Consider the following 20,655-nt stretch of genomic DNA (forward strand, 5'->3'; position numbering starts at 1 on the left):
AACATACACGAATGGAATGTAGAGACATGAATCAAAATAAAGCGAATCGGTGAAGTGGAAAATGATGAACACAAACCAATCAATCGATTTGCCATCAGGAAAAAGGAAACAAATAAAAGGACCATGAAGCTTATATCTCATTGTGACTGCCACTTGCTAAGCTATAGTAAAAATATTTGTGCCAAAGAATATGTGATAGAGAAAATCAAAGAAAACACACAGCCTACATCGTTGTTTCAATAACCATTTATTACGAAACCGATCATTGTGCATCGTAATCCGCTTCACTGGTGTAATCATACCGTCGTCGATTGTTCTTTTCAGTTTCGCCACTATCCTCGTCGTCATCAAATCCGTAATAACGATCATCGTTGGCTGATTCGTCGATTTCCTCTCGATCCACTTCCTCGTCATAGTCGTAGTTGTTACGGTTAGATTTTCTATTTCCATCCGTTTTGGTGTTTTGTTCATCAGCCGTTCGCTCCTGGTTACTGTCATCGTCGTCATGCGAGAACTCATTACCATACCTAAAGCTGTCGTAGTTATCCGAGTAATCCGATCCTTCCGAGTCCGACGGTCCGTTGGCATCGTTGTCCGCCTGTTTTCCATCGTATCGTTGTTCCTCTTCCTCGCCGTCTTCGTCATCGTCGTCCTCTTCCAGCTCATTGGGCGATTTGCCACCGCCGAGGTTGACGACCACCGACTTGGGCGGCGGAGAATGACTGTTCCGCCAGTTGTAGCCGTTTTCCGAGTCCTTGCTTTCCTTTTCATGGTATATTACCGTTTCGTACCCGTTGGGGTTGTTCTGCTGGGTTGATTTTTTCGGTGGGGTAAGTCTGGTGCCGAATTCGGCAGTGCTCGTTGGACGCTTTTTCGGCTTTTTCGTCGGTACGTATGTTGTGTGCTTATTGGGATCTTTGTGATCATCACTAAAAAGAGATACAGACAACAGGAGATTTAGATTTGTATTGATGATAGCGTAAACGGTAACTTTGAAATTACGAAATAAATATAAATTACATAAATTTGTTAATTTATAGTAGCATAGCATTTATATCGTATGTAGACATTCGTTGTTCGAAAATAACTCTTCGATGAACAACTGAATGATAAAAGTTAATAAAACCCTCTAATCTTAAACTAGAATGGCAATCATTATAAAACAAAATTGATAGTGGAGTTAATCAATTAATTAATAATACTAAATTTTACAAAAATTGACTGAAATGGAACCGCTATTGTGACGCAAGATTTTGACCAAAAATCATGTTCTAGCATTATCTGCTATAATTTATTTTGTTTGACTGAATCGTACGCCGCCCATCTTTCCATTACTCCGGAAGCCGTGCCCCAAATTCTAACAATTAGCCGGTGCATACAAACGGCCAGCTTTTCTGGTCCCATTTTAACAAACTCCGCTCCGATGCCATCTTATCCAGACTGAACTGGTTTCCGCCGAATTCGCTCTCTTACTCGTTCAATGGCTTCTGGTATACTTGCAATGCGTTTACGACCAGGTTTAGGGAGTATTTTCCAAGAACCGGTTTTGTTGTATCGCTTGATGGTACGAAAAATGGCTTCAGCTTCTTTAAAATATTACGCGGTAGAAAATTTTCGAAAACAGGCTTACTACAAGTTCCCTTTTTGCGTCCATGATTAACACGCCCTTTAAATTTAAAACAAACTTGCAAGCGAAAATTGCGCAGACATATCTATGATTAACCCTTTTTTAATTAAATACGTCCAAAAAACACTGACAGTTACTACTACTTACCCTGTAAACGTGGTACCTACATGCAGTTCGAAAATATTAGCGATCTGCTGCAAATGTGTAGATTAAAACTAGTCAGTAAGGTTGTGACTCTCGTAGAGAACACAGCTCAATTAATTTCGACCTTCAAACGATTGTTTGATCAGTTAAAGATATACTATTAGAAATTGTACGAACTCATCTCGCATGTAATAAGACGCGATTAAGCTCGTCTTACGTTCGCTAGCAAGATGAGTTCGACGTTACGCCGCGAAAACACATTCCGAATTGATTTCGCGGACCTTCCAAAGAAGCCACGCTTTGAGGAAATCCATCATTTTGTTACAAACAACCTTGGTCTCACCAAAGAAAAAATTGTGAGACTACAGATAAACCACTACTTTTGGTGTGTGTTTGTGAAATGTGTAGATCTCGCCACTGCTACAGATACGGTTCAGCAACACCACGACAAACATGGCATAGAAATTGCCGGGAAGAAATTTACTATCAAGCTTCGGATGGAAGACGGAGCCACAAAAGTTGTTCTAACTGACCTTTCCGAATACATCACGGACAATCATATCAGGACCGTCATGTCCAAATTCGGGGATGTTTTATCCATCCGCGAATTACCCTGGGAGGATAAATACGAATTGGCAGGTTTAGCATCCGGTAAGCGAGAAGTTAATATGATTCTGAAGTACCCAATCAAGTCATATATTACCATCGCCGGAGAAACTACTCTCGTTAAATACATAGGTCAACAACAAACATGCCGCCACTGTAGTGAGTATATACATAACGGCATACCATGTACCCAAAATAAAAAGCTCCTAGCACAAAAAATAAGTGTTAACACCAGGTTGAAACCAAAGACCACAAAACCATCGTACGCCGGTGCAGTGAAGGGTGATTTACCGAGTACCAGCGATCTCTCAGACCGACAAACAGTTCCACAATCACCAGTGCAAAAGAAAAATCTACACATGGATACAGACAACGAATATCAGGACACTGATACTTCTATCATAGCTGACAATGCTGACCTTGAATGCCAGAACACAAGTATCACCGTATCTTTAAATCCCGATCATACGGACTCCCCCATACAAACAGCGCCAAACTCCAAGTTGTTACCTCCACTGAGAAAAAAAGTTGCCATTGCAGATAGCAATGAGGCAATAATCTTCAAGACACCATACACGACCTCTGCTCCAGATAGCGAAGACAACGGCACAACCACTGATAACTCCTCCACATCAATAAACCTCGAAGGTAAACGATTCCATCGTACACGTTCTAAGAAGACTAAACTAGATCTCACACATAATAATTAAATTAAAAATGGATTTTCAAAGCTTTAATATTGCAACTATTAACATAAATACAATATCAAACCAAAACAAAATTAATGCGCTACAAAACTTTGTACTAGGGCTGTCGGTACTGGGCAGTTTTGGTGAAAACCGGTATTTCGGTATTAGCGTAGAAAATACCGGTAGTACCGGTAAAATACCGGTATTGGCAGATTATTCGCAATCAATAGAAATGTTGATGTTTTTCAGTAAATATCTTTGTTTTTAAACTATTACTTCAGTATTGTCGCTTTGCAAAGAAGTATTAAGGCAGAAATAATTCGCTTAGCGATTTATTTCCGTTGGTAGAGCAAATTTTGTTGCCAACGTTTCTAACAATTGAAGAAGCTTCCGCTTTCATCGAAGTCTGACGAACGGCTTTAAGCGCATCAGGAATTTTTCTATCATTTCTTCAAATTTAAAGTAGGAAAACCCGCTTTTAACTATTTTCAAAAATCTCCGTATTACAGCTTCCAGCATAATGAATGCACTGGTCTCTTACAGTCTCTTCACGAATTTTTCCTCTATCCCTAAGCCGGAGCCCTTGCATCATCGTGTACCTTCTCATCTCTGCTTTCAATCCCACTCTTCGTAGATAGTGGCTTGGAGATTTCATATACTTGTTTAATCAATATATCACATGAAAGACTTGAAAAATATTCCAAATTCTTTCCTGGTAGATCCTTTGATGCCAAGAATATTCAAAAAGCGCGAAAATTCTCATATTCTAATCACGGACCGGCATCGCCGAAACAAATAAATGAAGCTGACTTTCTCGCACCTTCGCTTCATATATAAAGTCACTTGTTTAATTTGTTGAACAGAACGTTTCAAGCAAACTTCAGCTGAAGTTAGTGACTGTATCAAATGACGACGACTGGCAGTCAGGCACGATTTATCGATGTTGAGTAAATTCAGTTGGTGGTCTTCTAGTGAATATTTGAATTATTAACACTTCACCATGACGACCGGTTTTAAAGTTTCATTTGTATTTTTCTATATACAAATGAAACCGGTCGTTATGGTGAAGTGAAAATAGTTTCATGGTTGAAGTCAGTTTTGAAAAGAATCGGCGATGCTGCAGTTTAAACTGAAGTTTCATTACTTCATTGTTGAATGACTATTGTATTTACTATTGTAAGCGAGGGGCCCTGATCTTGCTTCCTAAATTCGTTAAATGAGAGCTTCGAATAGTTTGGTGGCTTGTACATATGTATCAAGTCAAGTTGTTTGAAAATAAATTGAAACGTGACGTCTGGCTTATACGCTGAAACATTTGCATGAAACATACAGCAAAGATGCTGTACTGTGCCTTAAACGGGTTCAAGAGATATAATTATTTGGCCCACAGTTTCACCCTATTCATTGCTAGTAGTCGAAGAATCTCGTCAGCACTAACACGAAGTTGTTTTTCTATGAGTTTTACAATCTTTTATCAAACTTAGTTCTTCTTTGAATAAGCAAACTAAAAAAACTAGGATATTAGAAAATACCGGAAATACCGGTTTTTTGCCTTTCCAAAACCGGTATTTCGGTATCCAAAAATCGGCCGGTATTACCGGTTTCGGTACTACCGGTACTACCGGTTAGACAGCCCTACTTTGTACGCAATCACGAGCTGGATATAATCTTCCTACAAGAGGTTGAGAGCGGGATGATCTCAATTCCTGGATACAATATTATTTCCAACGTTGACCACACTCGCAGGGGCACCGCAATTGCTCTAAAAAGTCATATAAAGTTCTCCAATATTGAAAGAAGCATCGATACTCGTCTGACAGCAGTTAGACTTCCCGGATCTATCACCTTAGTGAATGTGTATGCACCATCAGGCAGTCAGATGCGCTCACAACGAGAGCTTTTCTTCAACACCACGCTAGCATACTACTTACGTCATCAAACTGAATTCGTCATATTAAGCGGAGATTTCAACTCTATTATCAATGCAAAGGACGCGACAAGAGAACAAAACTTTAGTCTTGCTTTGAAAAACACGGTGCAGCAATTGCAATTAATTGACTCTTGGGAAGCCCTGCACGGAAACCGAGTAGACTATACGTACATAACTCACAATTCAGCCTCTCGCATCGATCGCATATATGTAAATGCGAACCTCCGGCAGCAACTACGCACTGCACATACCCATGCATGTTCTTTCACAGATCATCAAGCTCTAACCGTAAGAATTTGTCTACCTAATCAAGGTCGAGGGCAAGGAAAGGGATTTTGGTCGCTACGTCCGTACATTCTAACCGATGAAACAATAGAAGAATTTCAACACAAATGGACCTACTGGACACGACAGCGCCGTGCGTATGCCTCATGGGTACAATGGTGGATAAACTTCGCCAAAGGAAAAATAAGATCTTTCTTTCGGTGGAAATCAAAAGAAATGTATGACGATTTCAACCGCAAACAACAGCACTTATACGTACAACTCCACAACTGTTACCAAGCTTATTACCAAAATCCCGCACTAACGACATCAATCAACCGCATCAAAAGTCAGATGCTATTGCTACAGCGAGATTTCACTAAACTTTTTATTCGTATAAATGAATCTCATATTGCCGGAGAACCTCTGTCAACTTTTCAACTTGGGGAACGAAAGAGAAAACGTACTGTAATCGAGAGCATCGTGAACGACGAAGGCATCCCGCTTGAAGACTCAACAGACATCCAGGAATACATCTCCAATTACTTTACAAACCTGTACGCTGAAGAAGAGACGCACGAGAATCAAACTTTTGATTGCAATACGATTATCCCACCAGACAGTGTAGCTAACAATTCTTCAACGGATGACATATCGACAGACGAAATTTATAAGGCGATCAAATTTAGTTCATCCCGCAAGTCACCGGGTCCAGATGGCCTACCTAAGGAATTTTATATACGCACCTTCGACATAATCCACCGCGAGTTAAATTTAATCCTGAACGAAGCTAAACAAGGAGACTTGCCGGCAGACTTCTTAAACGGTATAATTGTGCTCGTTAAGAAAAAGAACACTGGGAACACAATCAGCTCCTTTCGACCGATTTCATTACTAAATTTCGATTATAAAATCCTTGCTCGGATCCTCAAAAATAGAATCGACCAGATTATTAAAAACCACAACGTCCTCAGCTGCTCGCAAAAATGTTCTAACGGTGACAAAAATATCTTTCAGGCAACCCTTGCCATCAAAGATCGGATCGCTTGCCTGGGTAACAAAAAGCGATGTGGAAAATTGATCTCCTTTGATCTCTCGAGCGCTTTCGATCTTGTTGATAGAAAATTCTTGCTCAAAAAAATGATCTCTCTTGGTTTCAAGCCTGATCTAGTCCGGTTACTGTCGAAGCTTGGCGAATGCTCCCGCTCTCGTGTTCTTATTAACGGACACCTCTCTGCGGAATTTTCCATTCGAAAATCGGTTCGTCAAGGCGATCCACTCGCTATGCACTTATTTGCCATCTATCTACAACCACTTATCACCAAGATAGAGAGCATATGCAATGGAACGGATGATCTCGTAGTAGTGTATGCCGACGATATCACAATAATTACAACACACCAGCAGAAAGCCGAGGGAGTTAAACAGCTATTCCAGAGCTTTGAAAGATGCTCAGGAGCTAAGCTAAACTTACAGAAGACCTCTTCGCTTGATGTAGGATATGTCACTGATCGAAATAAAATTATCTTACCGTGGGTATCGACTAGTGAAAAAGTGAAAATACTTGGAGTGATATATACTAATTCGCTTCGAAAAATGATCAATGAAAACTGGAACGGTCTCATCTCTAAAATAGCACGTATCATATGGATGCACAAAATGCGAAAATTAAATATACACCAAAAAGTGATTCTGCTAAACGTAATGATTACATCAAAAATGTGGTATATTGCATCGATCCTGTGTCCTTACAATCATCATATAGCTAAAGCAACAGCGTTAATGAGAACGTTCATATGGAATGGGCAAATAACACGATTACCGATGCATCAGCTTGCTCTTCATAAAGACAAAGGTGGACTTAAACTTCATCTACCTTTCTTCAAATGTAAAGCACTGCTCATTAACCGTCATTTGAAAGAACTTGACAGCATACCTTTCTATAACAATTTTATTGAGCATATAGCAAATCCCCCAGATCTACGACAAATACCGACAAATTGTCCCTGTCTCAAAATAGTATGTCAAGAAAGTGCATACCTTCCAAATAACCTGAAAAATAGCCCAGCAGCTTCAAACATACATGATTTTTTCCTTCTGCAAATCGAACATCCAAAAGTTATGCTAGAAAACCCCCACTCAAACTGGAGACAAATTTGGCGGAACGTCAATGCACGAGAATTGCAGTCGACTGAAAGAAGCTGGTACTACTTACTAGTGAACCACAAAACTGCACACGGACAACTACTTCACAGGATGAACATCATCAGTACCAGTACTTGCCAACATTGTGGGAGTCAAACTGAAGATCTCTCACACAAATTCAGCACCTGTTCTAGAGTCGCTAACGCTTGGATCGTACTTCAGCAACACATCGCAGCAACTGGAACAAGACAACGTGTAACTTTCAACAAATTATTGCAACCAGTCCTGAAAGAGCACCGGAGAAACATAAAATTTAGAATCATGAGATTATTCATCAATTACATAAACTTTATAAATTCTGCTTCTAACGATATTGATTTAAATGCTCTGAAATTTGTACTAGAATTTGACAATTAATGTAATTACCAAATGTAATTAGCTTTTACGTCTGACTTAATAAATAATTTAAAAAAAAAAAAAAAAAAATCTTAAACTAGAATGGCAATCATTATAAAACAAAATTGATAGTGGAGTTAATCAATTAATTAATAATACTAAATTTTACAAAAATTGACTGAAATGGAACCGCTATTGTGACGCAAGATTTTGACCAAAAATCATGTTCTAGCATTATCTGCTATAATTTATTTTGTTTGACTGAATCGTACGCCGCCCATCTTTCCATTACTCCGGAAGCCGTGCCCCAAATTCTAACAATTAGCCGGTGCATACAAACGGCCAGCTTTTCTGGTCCCATTTTAACAAACTCCGCTCCGATGCCATCTTATCCAGACTGAACTGGTTTCCGCCGAATTCGCTCTCTTACTCGTTCAATGGCTTCTGGTATACTTGCAATGCGTTTACGACCAGGTTTAGGGAGTATTTTCCAAGAACCGGTTTTGTTGTATCGCTTGATGGTACGAAAAATGGCTTCAGCTTCTTTAAAATATTACGCGGTCGAAAATTTTCGAAAACAGGCTTACTACAAGTTCCCTTTTTGCGTCCATGATTAACACGCCCTTTAAATTTAAAACAAACTTGCAAGCGAAAATTGCGCAGACATATCTATGATTAACCCTTTTTTAATTAAATACGTCCAAAAAACACTGACAGTTACTACTACTTACCCTGTAAACGTGGTACCTACATGCAGTTCGAAAATATTAGCGATCTGCTGCAAATGTGTAGATTAAAACTCGTTCGTTGCGAGAAAAAGGCAAATCATACGCATGTTCCTGGCAATGAGCCGCTGAAATATTCACAATTATTGACGAAGAAGTTGCTAAGGCCGTTTGTAATTTGAAGCAATCCTTTCGCCCTGGACCCGATGGTTTTCCAGTTGCTTTACCCAAGAATGTTACGAAGCTATAAACATGTCGCTAATATCCATCATTAATATGTATTTCTTTGCAATGTCAACTATTTCCTTAAATCTGGAAGGAGTCATACCCGTTGCCGGTGTTCAAGTGGAATGACAACGTAATGTTGAGCAGTATCCAAGAATTTCCAGTTTGTGCACCTAAACCAATGTTTGAGAAGCTATTGTATACGATTTACTGTTCAGCACAAAAAATATTTTTAGACTACACAGCATGGATTCTTTCCTGGCAGACCCGTAACTACCCATTTATTTGTGTACACTTCATTTTGCTTGTGCGGCATTGATCGGAGTCTACAGATTGACGCTGTGTACACCGACCTGAAGGCTTCATTTGATCGTGTTGATCAAGGGATATTATGTGCTAAGTGTGATAAACTCGGAGTGACAGATACTTGTGATGGTTTATTGTTTATTGTTGTTTGTAAATTCATCTGACCATAAATTTGTCTTAATGAACATTCTTAATTTCTAAAACTAATTCCTAACATTAAGCAAACAGTCACGAAAAACATGTATTGGCATATTGAAGTCAAACATCTCAAACACCACATTAAAACGAAGACACATAATTCGAACAGGTTCATGAGCTCCATATAAATGATTCCGCGGTTCCAAATAAAAGAAGCTTCTCTGGCGTAACGGTCGTTCGGGAGCATATATGGCTAATTCCTCTAATAGTGACGGGCAGTCAATGCGATTCGCAAGTAGTTTGGCAGCAAAAACCGCCTGTGCGGTTTGTCGTCTAAGTTCCAATGTTTGAAAGCCAAGAAGTCGGCAGCGGTTTTCGTACGACGGCAAGTTTAGCGAGTCCCGCCACGGAAGATGGCGAAGAGCATAACGGACGAATTTTTTCTGTATCATTTCGATTCGGCGGAACCAATTTGCATGAAATGGACACCAAACCACAGAATTATTTTCGAGGATTTATCGCACAAGTGAGCAGTAAAGCGATTTGAGGCAAAGTGGGTCGCGGAACTCATCCGCAATCTTGAAGATGAATCCAAGTTGACGGTTGGCTCTGGAGATAATGCTGTCGTAGTGGCTCTTGAATGTCAATCCATTATCCAACAGCACTCCCAAATCTTTAATACACTATACGCGAAGAAGGCGTTGGCCAGAGACACTATAGTCATATTCAATAGGTGATCGTTTTCTATGAAACGACATTATGTTACATTTCTCTATACTTAGCGTTGCATCACACCAGCAAACAAAAATGTTCAAGTACTCCTGCAGTTCCACACAGTCATTCAGGCACGTAATGGTTTTAAAAATTTTAGTATCGTCAGCGTAAAATAGTCGACAACCGTGTGGAAGCAGAAGTGTGACATCATTTATGCAAATCGAAAAGAGCAGCGGGCCTAGGTTGCTGCCTTGCGGAACTCCAGATAGATTGGAGAAGCAGCTGGAGTAGTTCCTAATTTCACACATAAGCTTCTGTTTGTCAGGTAAGATTCGAACCAGCATACGGCATCCGCAGATACACCCAGTCGCTCCATTTTTCTGAGTAGTATTTCGTGGTCCACTCGATCGAAAGCGGCTTTCAGATCCATATAAATAGCATCGGTTTGAAAACTAGAGTCCAGATTTTGCAGACAGCGGAAAACAAACTGCATCAGATTTGTGGTCACCGATCTTTTCGGGTAAAAACCGTGCTGGTCAGCTATATTGACGCTGACCAGCACGGTTTTTACCCGAATAGATTTTGCAACAAGCGAACAAAGCATCATTTACGATGATTTCAAACAATTTTGAGCATGCGCACATGGACGTGATCCCTCGATATTTAGTTATGTCGCGTTTGTCGCTTTTTTTGTGTACTGGAAACAGACAGGAAAATTTCCAGCGATCAGGAAATTTGCGTTGCTGTAACGACATGTTAAACAGCTTCGCGATTGGAGAACTAAGCACGTCACTGTATTGTTTCAGAACAACAGAAGGGATACCATCCGGACCAAGTGCATAAGAAGTTTTCAGTTTTCATAAAGCGGTTTTTACGAGTTCAATATCAATATGCGGCAAATCAAACGAAAACAAATCACGTGGTACTACGTTTCTGGTTTCTTCAATTTGTGCGGGAGATGCGATGCAATTACTGAATACTTGTTTGAACTGCACACCAAAAAAGATCATATTTTTCACGTTCGCTGTTGGCAACACAATTACCCAAAAACATGGATGAGGGTAAGCCGATTTCCTTTCGTTTAGTATTCACAAACGACCAGAATTGTTTAGGTTGCATGCGAAGACTGCTTTGAATACGATTCACATATCGATTATTCAAGTAACGATTAGAGCTGCGATACCGATTGCTTTCAATATTGAATTGATTTTTATAGTACGGTGAGCGATGACAACAATATTTTTGCAGCGCGGCCACTCGCATACGCTTAAGCTTGCGTAGACGTGCATTAGACCATGCGGGCTTCCGCAGTGGTGTGCATACTGGGACTATCCGACTGGTGATGTTTTCAATAGCACTACTGAAACAGCACACCGCATCGTCGACGTTGGAGCAGGCTTCCAAAATAGTATTCCAATTTACCTAGGCAAATGCTGCGCTAAGTTTTCTATAGTCCGCCCGACGAAAGTTTAAAATTGTATTTTGTGACAACTGGTCATACATCACTGGTAATGGTAGATCAAGTGACACGGTTATAACCGGATGCACAGCTAACTCGACTAGCGGCTCAAGCGCAATAGATATATTACAATTTGGTACTGCCAATTCGTATGCAAGTACGAAATCCAACAAACGACCATCCCGATTCAGCACCGTATTGATTTGAGACAGCCCATGTAGACTGAATCCATCTAACAGGGCACAACAGCAGACAGGCATTTGTGAAGATCATGATTACCAAATAGTTGCGTGGAATAAATACGGTCGTCAAGCCACGTTTCAGTAAGTACTATCACAACGTAGTCTCCTTCAGATACCGCCAAAAAGAAGGAGTCGATTTTAGTACGCAGCCCGCGCACGTTGTGATAATAAATCCGCAGTCCATGTGATAGGGAAGCTGACCCACGATTCGATATGTTGAAATGCAAGGAATCATCAGGTACCGATCGCTCTGGTGCACAATTATACTTGCCTGAGAGTACAAGCTGGAAGACCCCGTCTCCACTACCGAACACAGGACCGGGGCGACGATGAAGGTGCATTTCTGCAACGGGCACGACTGTGTCGGAGGGATCAGGGGCTTCCATAATGCCTGATCTTCGTACGAATCAGGAACCACTATTCTCATATTCGAATAAACAAAAGGAAGGGGAGTTCGAACGTTCGAATTGATTCGAACGAAAACAAGAATACGGAACGGCTTTACTTTCGAACGAATATCATTCGAAAGAAAATAAGAACAAGGGTGACTGTGAAGCTGAGAACGTCACAATCGTGCTGGTTTAGTAATAACCCCGGAGTCCCTCAAAGTAGTATCTTGGGGCCCTTTACTGTTCTCGTTGTTTATCAACGATTTCACAAAGTTATTATCACATGGTACGCGATTGTTGTATGCCGATGACACGAAAATCTACCAGCTGCTTCAAAGCTACACACTAGCTTCACACACAATTATGGGTCATTTTAGCTTTTCTAAAAAATAAAAAATAAGAAAACTTATCCAATTTAATTCTACTATGTGTATTTTATTCACGACAGATACGTATTTCGCCTACGACTTGCAAGCTTCCTCAGTGTCTGTTTTCGAACTGACACTGAGGAAGCCTGCAAGTCGTAGGCGAAATACGTATCTGTCGTGAAAAAAATACACATAGTAGAATTAAATTGGATAAGTTTTCTTATTTTTTATTTTTAGGTTTCGTATTCTACTAAGACGCTCCAAAAACTTCAGTTAGCTTTTTCTGCCGGTTAATGCGTGAATATTATACTAATTGATTGATGAAATTGTTACTCATAGGTAGCATTAGCAATTTGATCAATCATTAGGTGATATTCAAGCGGAAATTGGCAGCTAAAGCTAAAATGAGCCACAATTGTGTGTGACCCATGATTGTGGATTGACTGTACATTTAAAAATATATTAAGGTTAAAAATTTACAAAGAAGAATTATTCAATTCAAGAATTATTAATAACGTTGATAGCAGCAACGTGTAGTGCTACGGTCTATAGTATCTGGTAAAAAACATGGGAATTAAAAGTCGACCAACGATTAAGTATATTTTCGTTTTGTAAACTTATCCACGGTGCCTAATTCTGCGCACTTTCTTGCCCATGTTCATAATTCTGTGCATGTTTGTTCCTAATTCTGCGCACCCAAAAAGTAACAATAAACACTAATAACCATGTTGTTTATGTCATTATACGCTAAAAGCACGTCAAAAATCCGTCATTAGGCATTACAATAAATAAATCCATGATTTGACGTTCTTGTGCTGTCCAGGTGGCACAGGAATATTGTTATCATTTTGATTGGCTTGTTTTAAATATTTTATTGTCGATAACGTGAAGGGCGTGTTGATTCGGGGTTTCTGCATACTGAATATTACACTTTAGACATATATTAAAAATTGTGTTTTCATGTAGAAACACCTTCGCCACTGCCTGAAGTTGGACATTCAAAAAAGTCAGAAAATATGGTTCCATAAATTGGCGCTCGTAGGTTCGGACCCCGAGTCGCAACACAGGATTCCAATCAATGCACGTTAAACGTTCTACTTGAATTTTCATGCCTCTATACCTCAGCCATTTGGGTGAGGTTGTGTATTCTTTCGTGATTTCTTCGAAGGATACATTACTGCGCAGAATTTGGAACATGAATAAAAAATCTGTGCCTTAATCTGCGCACTACTGCGGTGCATTTTTCCAACGAAAGCAAGGCATGCAATCATTCTTTTTGTCTGAAACATGACTAAAACTAATTATTCTTTCTAACTATGGTGGGTAATTTGATCATTGCAAGGAATTTTGACCATAAATTTGTTAATTTTCTAGAATGACAGTTTTAGCGTTGGCGCTAACGACGTTGTTTTCTGACATATAAAATACTTTCAGTTTCACTTTAATTTATTTCGCTGTCAAATATTATGCCTCTTTGGTGAATAATGGCGTAATATTCAACAGGTATTTATAAAAAAATAACACAATGGTCATAGTTATGCATAATGTTGAAAAATACATATATAAAGAAAAATGCGCAGAGTTAGGAGCTGCGCAGAATTAAGAGCGGTCACGGTAGTTGTTTTGACTCCTACGTTTTATCCAATGCTGGAAGGTGCATGGGTCGAACCTAGAATCTGAGATTATAACCCGATGCGAACCCATAACACACGCCAGGGCATGTGGGGCTCGCTGGTACTTGTACCTTTGAACTATAGAGGCGCTGGACAAGAGTAAACCATGAGATTAGCCGCTTTAATTAGGTTTTACTATGTATTTAGGAGCGAATTGGGTAAAATGGACTATTCTTGCATTTCGCACCGTATGGAATGAATGGGATTTGTTTCTTCGAACGTTTTGACAACATTTGGAAGCTATTTGAGTTCATTTATGGCAGTATATAAGTTTTCATACTGATTAATTGGCGTTTATCATGATTTTTGAGGAATAGGGCAAAATGGACCACTTCCTGAAGTCTGCGTAGGATGGAAGCATCTCCAATCGATTTTTAACGAGTGTATCTTTGGAGCAGTTTATTTATAAAAAAAGCAATATTTTTACACTATTAAAGTGACCGTGAATCGGTCCAATAGAGTGATACAAATTTTTGTTTTTTTGAATGCGTCCAAAAAAAATTAATATTTTCATAAACATTGTAGAACACATTAAAATAAGGAACTTTGCTGCATATTGTAACTAACTGTCTCTTACTGGTTGCAAAATATTATTTGGTTAAGAAAACCTCACATCAAATGCCAAATAAGATGTTATAACAGAGGTCCTTTCACCACTAGGTGGATAAAATCGGATTTTATTTCATTAAAAACAACGACAGCTTTATATTAAAACAATAATCATTGCCTTGGCATTGGGCTAAAGTTTGGGTTAAAATTGTCTTCGACTGTGGGGATTTATTAAGAACCTCAACCTTACTTGGAAAACAAAAAATAATTTTAATTTTATTCAATGAACGTAACGTTTCGTTTCTGCATGTAGACTGGTAGTTTTTTGGGGTAAATAGTTCGGGATCACGGTTTTCAGATAGACAGAACGGATGAATTACGAAGATTTGTCATAAATGAGATTTCAGTACCTTAGGTCATAGGGGTACTTAGGTATCTTGTAACACTACATGAGTGATCAATGTTTAGTTGCTAGGTATACGGGGCTGGTTGGACGATAAGCATATTTAAAGCATTTCCCAGAATTGCCTTAATCAGTTTGTGATAGAACGTCATCAGTAAAGTTAACATTTTCTGCATCAAAACAATTTTGAAAAGCATGGAATCGACTGTTGTTTCTTCGAGCGACCGCTTTACAACCATGTCCAGGGAAAGACAATCCTGCAAGTCTAACGGCAATCGAGTCAATTCGGAGGACCAACGACTTCATCAGTTGGACCGACGTCATAATAGTATACGCTCCGGTCGACAACGTCTGAACCGGGATGGTCGATCGGCACATAGTGATCTACGTCGAGTGGCTGAGAACGCTCACGCCGCGGATTTCCGTCGTTCAATCCAGTCCCGGTTAGGGCGCAAAGCAGGATCGCATGTCCCCAGACGCAGCAATAATCGAATGGATGACGACAACTTCGAAAATCGTCCGCAAGACCGTAGAAATGTAAGCGTATTTGATCGACTTGGCGCTAGGCCCACCGCAAAGCAACGTCTACCGCAGTCAAATTCCAACAATTTTGTGCGGGTGACAACCAAAGAAGAGTTGGACAAAGAATTGGACGATTATATGAGGGAGGCCGGTAGATCTCCGGAACGGGAAGAGTCTCAGAATACATCAAATGGACAACGGGACCAGGGATGCCACATATAATTCTGTGTTTTTTGTTGGAAAAATCTGACAATCTGTACGGCGAGGAAAAATATCTGTGCAAAAATCTGTCTAATGCAAAACAATGAGAGTGAAAGAGATAGAGAGTTATTTTGCTGACTATTTCCGTCTCTTTCACTCTCATGTAAAGACTCAAAAATCTGTTTAATCTGTGTAAATTGGCGAAAATCTGTATTCTGTGCATACAGATTCTGTACAGGCGATTTCTTTCAAATATCTGTTAAACACAGAATAATCTGTGCATGTGGCAACCCTGAACGGGACTCTGGCAATAGACGACGTGCAAATTATAGAACAAAGCAACAAATGGATGAGGAACTAGCCGATTATAGGAGTCAGGCTGCTTGGTTGAATTCCATTTAAAGATCAATATCAATATTGTTTAAGAATTATTCTAGAGTTCAAATGTAAGTTACTAATTTTAGTTGTTTTAGTGTTAAGACTTGAGTTTTACTGAACTTCAAAGCCGTATGTACATTTGAAAATGTAAAATAAAGACATAATGTTTAACTTTACAAATGTGAGTTATTAAATTTCCACAAAACGTGTTGTCTATCTGGGTCTTCGTGAGATCAATTTCCCTCCCATAACATAAGCAGTAAATCAGCTGCTTATTAGCATATCTGGCTTTTTATACTGCCAAACCTGGCCGTAAACGCACTATAAGGATACCGGATGCCTTTAAACGAGTAAAACAGCGAATTCGATGGAAACGTGATCAGTCCGGTCGTAAGATGGCCAAGGAATTGAAAATTTCGCAGTCGCATGTAGAATACTTTCAAAGATGTTCCTCGAATAATTCCATACAAAAATCAACCGGTGCACGGATTGACTAAAAAGCAGAAGGTCACAAGAGTTGAAAAATATCGGCAGCTGCTCCAAGCAAGGATTTGCTACTGTGGCGTTGATTGTGAAATTCTGTTTTCGGTCGAAAAAAAGTTCCTACTACAGGATCACCGCTACGAACAAAAGCGGATTGGGTATAGGAGCACATCTTTTTGATATTTTTCGGGATAAACTGGCTGTTCAAAGGTTCCAAAATATTATCAGAGTGATGGTATGGCGATGTTTCTCTAAAAATTTGAAATTTCCATTGCTGTTCATTGAATGTGATGTTAAAACCAACGCAAAATGTTACATCGGTTACATTTTGAAGAATCATTTGTTACCTATTGTCAAAAACACTACAAGAATGCACCATACTGTTTCCAACAAGATCCTGCACCATCTCACCAGACCAAAGCTACACAGGCACCAGGCCAAAGGTACGAAAGAGTGGCTTGCCTCTTCGCCTGATTTAAATTCCCTCGACTTCTATGCATGGGGTTACATGCTAGGCAAACTATGGAGCACCAAATTATTGACTGTGGAAACTATCAAGCAATGTTTGGAAAAGATTTGGGAGGAAATGTTTCTGGATAACGGGAAGTGCCAGCTGTAACGCTTTTCAATAACGATTGCGTCTGGTAAGCAAATCTAAGAAGAGAGAGATTTGAATTGGACCAATTGAAGTCAAATGTTTTCGATATATTTCACACGAAATACACTCAAAACAACCATTACCGACACGTTTAACATAATCATAAACTAATTGAAATCTTGTCTTGCAGCATTCGAAATTTAAAATACGAATCACACTTCGAAGAATACAAAAACACTGGCACAACTATGATCATAACGGAAGTCGATGATATGATCTTATTATTAGGTGCATATTGAATATAAATCAAAATCCTTACAACTATTACAATGACATCGGTTATCACCATATATACTTTCGTAACTGAATGTTTCAAGTAGCAGCAGTTTACTAACCTTTGTTCTTCTATCACGTCGTACTTTGGATTTTCTCTCTCACTATTTTCTCTTGCATGTGGGTCATACTTCCGTATAATCGTCTTGTACTTATCAACATCATCGTGTTTCACATCATCTTTCGATTCTCCATACCCGGACTGCTCCTCGTGACCGTAATCATTTCCATCCTTTTTGTGGAAACTCTCCTGATGATGGTATCCACCGGATCCTTTGTCACTGTTCGTTTTCACATAGCCAATTTCACCATCTTGGGTTCCTCCTGACCACCCGTACATGTACGGACCATCGTAGATGCTGGACGTTATTCGCAAAACTTCCGGATGTGTCCTCGGAATAAAAGGATTAGGATCGAATATTCCCGGAAAAAGCTTGTAACCGCCGGCAGTTTTCTGCAGAAGCACACCGAAAATCACAGAAAAGTTCAAAAACAACATCGTAAATCACTAGCGTTTCAGTAATCCGTTCAGTTCCCGCGACCAACATCGAATGTCACTGAACTGTACTAGCCAAGTCAATTTTATAACGGTCTAATTACATAATTTCAATGCTCGAAAATCGCTCTTGTCTTTTCTTGACTACCGAACGAGCTTTAGAATCAATCAAGCGAGACTTCTCCTGAAAGCGAGAAGAAAGTCTAGGCAAAATACCTACGCGCGCAACCGACAGAGAAAGATGAAATTGTCAGGCTGCGTCAACACCTCTCCTCGTGCGACGGTTGACCCGCCCCGCGGGGGTCTTGGCAAATTTCAATTCAATCAGCTGACTTCGGCCACCAACCTTCCCCTTCCCCCCTCCGATTGTTCACAGTCAAACCCAGTCAGTCAGCCAGTCAGTGGCTAAGCAATTTGAATAAATTGTGCTGCGGACGATTGGCAATGTCTGCGGTTTTCACTCGAACTTCGACGCCGGCTTCGGTCCCGGCTCCGGTGCGCACTTTGTTGCTCTATTCGATCCGACAGGTAGCGTTACTAAAGTGTTTTGAATGAATTAATTATTGTCACTGGGTTGAAAGTGGCGTGCTATCGATGGTTCAATCGTTGGACGACAGGGTGACGAGAGAAACAGGAAGCGGAGGTGTGGGTGGACTCCGTCAAGGGGCAAACTCTTTGTTTGTTTACATTAATAATGTTGCAGTGTTGAATGGGAGACTAATTACTGTTAGCCCTGTCTTATCTCTCAGTGGCTGAAATGAGGATTAAGTTTTTAAAGCAACATGCTCCAATTTGATCTCAATCAATATCTACTAAAGTGCGAAAGTCACCTAAAATTCCCAGCGTGGAAATTTCATACGAAGCGCTAGGTTTTCCATCAGTTTAGAAACGCATTTTGTTTTGCTTGGAACTATATAAAAAGAGCATACCTAAGTCCAAATGTATGCAAATAAATATATCTGCTAGCATGCCTCTAATCTAAGCATGCCACGCTTCCAAACGAACAAACCCACTTTGCGATCGGTGCTCTAGTGGTTGTGTGTCATGTTTAGGAAAACAAAAATTTTCCGTAATAATCTGTCGGTGGCCGCTAACTTCCTGAAAACGTGCTCTCCTTACTTGGTTCATGCGGAACGCAATAAGGAGCGAACCAGAGGAATGTTTACTGTATCTGTACTGAAGCAAAAGTTCGCATTAAACTGACTGAAATTGATTCCATTATCGATTTTCACAGCATCAAGCTCCTCGACCGTTCAGCATTCGGCTGGCCAAGGCTCAAGATGAAATGCACATCATGAGCTTCATTCGTAAGAATTTTTTTAATGAAGAGCCTCTACTGAGAAGTTTGAACGTTACCAGCGCAGTAGCAAATCCTTGCTTGGAAGCATATCTTTTCGATCACTTGAAAGATGGTAAAATACTGAAACGTCAGAATTGTAAAATGATTTCTTCAGGAAGCAATATCGTTTTCAGGATGCAGCTTAATCGCTGTTGAACCGGACAACCGAATAGTGGGCATCGCATTGAATCAGCGCAACTGCGAGTGGGAGGGCGACTTGCTCCGAGAGCGGGCCGATCGTGTCCAATGTGATCCACTGCGGAAGCTTTACTACATTTGGTCGATCGTTTCGAAGGAACCGAGACTTCACAGAAAGTTCAATACATCTTGCATCTTTGAGGTTCGTTTCGAATGATGTCCGAAGACTTGTAAAGCTCACTGTAAAAGCTCATGCGCAGTAGAGTGGTATCGGTTCGGTTTCGCTATTCTCCGTTATGCCTCTGGCAGCGCTGTTATAGCCACCATACCATACCCAACCAGCCAACCGACGTCAGCTCGATTGCTGTTAAACGTTTCTTTCAATTCTTTCCCCTCAGATCGCTATCCTCGCAACGGCACGCGAAGCTCAGCGCAGGGGTATTGGATATCAATTAACGGTACGTTCGCTGCATTTGGCACGTGATATGGGATTCCAGGTGGCTCGAATGGATTGTACCAGCGAGTACAGGTAAGCATAAGTGCTGTGTGGATGTGTGTTTGCGCGCGCGTGTGCATTTTAGCACATTGTAGTTAGCCCCCCGGCAGATAGCATCATTTTTCGTTCCGTTTACTTTCTGAACCGAAACTTTTCGTCCAGCTCCAGATTAGCGCAACGTGCCGGGATGGAGTGCATGTGGTCCGTGCCGTACAAGCATCTAGTGGACAGTACTAAAAAGCCGGTAGTACAGCCGGAAGTGCCTCACACCCATATTCGCGTACATGCTATCCAGCTACGAAAGGCTTAACCGTCGACATTACCGCTGAAGGGCAGTGTTTGCGCTTGTATTTATTGAATAAATTATTTTAATTGAATTAAGTTCCCTGTTCGGGTCACACTAGCACGATTTACCCCGGTTTGCAATGGCTGGAGCGGCGCCTAACTGAAATTATGTGGTGAAACTTGAGTGGACATGTCACATTTCATGTACGTAGGCGAATTTTAATGCTATTTTCATGCTACGACAGAAACTAATATGTTCGATATCTAAATAATCTTTTACTCACCCACTTAAATCTGCTTTTTATTTCATTAAAACCATTTTAGTCAAAATTTTACTTATTTTTACTCACGCGTTAGTTGCAAACAAATAGGGTAAGGGATCTAGTTTTTCGAC

At 40.2% G+C, this 20,655-nt stretch overlaps 2 protein-coding genes across 2 annotated transcripts; one reads left to right on the plus strand and one right to left on the minus strand.

Annotated features, from left to right (window-relative positions):
- Positions 1 to 262: 262 nt before the first annotated feature.
- On the minus strand, positions 263 to 18,006 carry LOC128735468 (putative uncharacterized protein DDB_G0287265). The gene is made up of 2 exons (XM_053829950.1): positions 17,570 to 18,006; positions 263 to 929 (listed from the first exon to the last, which is right to left on the minus strand). The coding sequence occupies exons 1-2, from the start codon at positions 18,004 to 18,006 to the stop codon at positions 263 to 265; spliced, it is 1,104 nt and encodes a 367-aa protein (XP_053685925.1).
- A 1,041-nt stretch (positions 18,007 to 19,047) lies between these two features.
- On the plus strand, positions 19,048 to 20,286 carry LOC128738391 (arylalkylamine N-acetyltransferase 1-like). Its single transcript, XM_053833475.1, has 5 exons — positions 19,048 to 19,194; positions 19,238 to 19,415; positions 19,477 to 19,682; positions 19,879 to 20,009; positions 20,139 to 20,286. Exons 1-5 carry the CDS (start codon positions 19,048 to 19,050, stop codon positions 20,284 to 20,286), a joined length of 810 nt encoding a protein of 269 aa, XP_053689450.1.
- The last annotated feature ends 369 nt before the right edge of the window (positions 20,287 to 20,655 follow it).

This window comes from Sabethes cyaneus, chromosome 2, assembly GCF_943734655.1.
Source record: "Sabethes cyaneus chromosome 2, idSabCyanKW18_F2, whole genome shotgun sequence".
NCBI lineage: Eukaryota > Metazoa > Arthropoda > Insecta > Diptera > Culicidae > Sabethes > Sabethes cyaneus.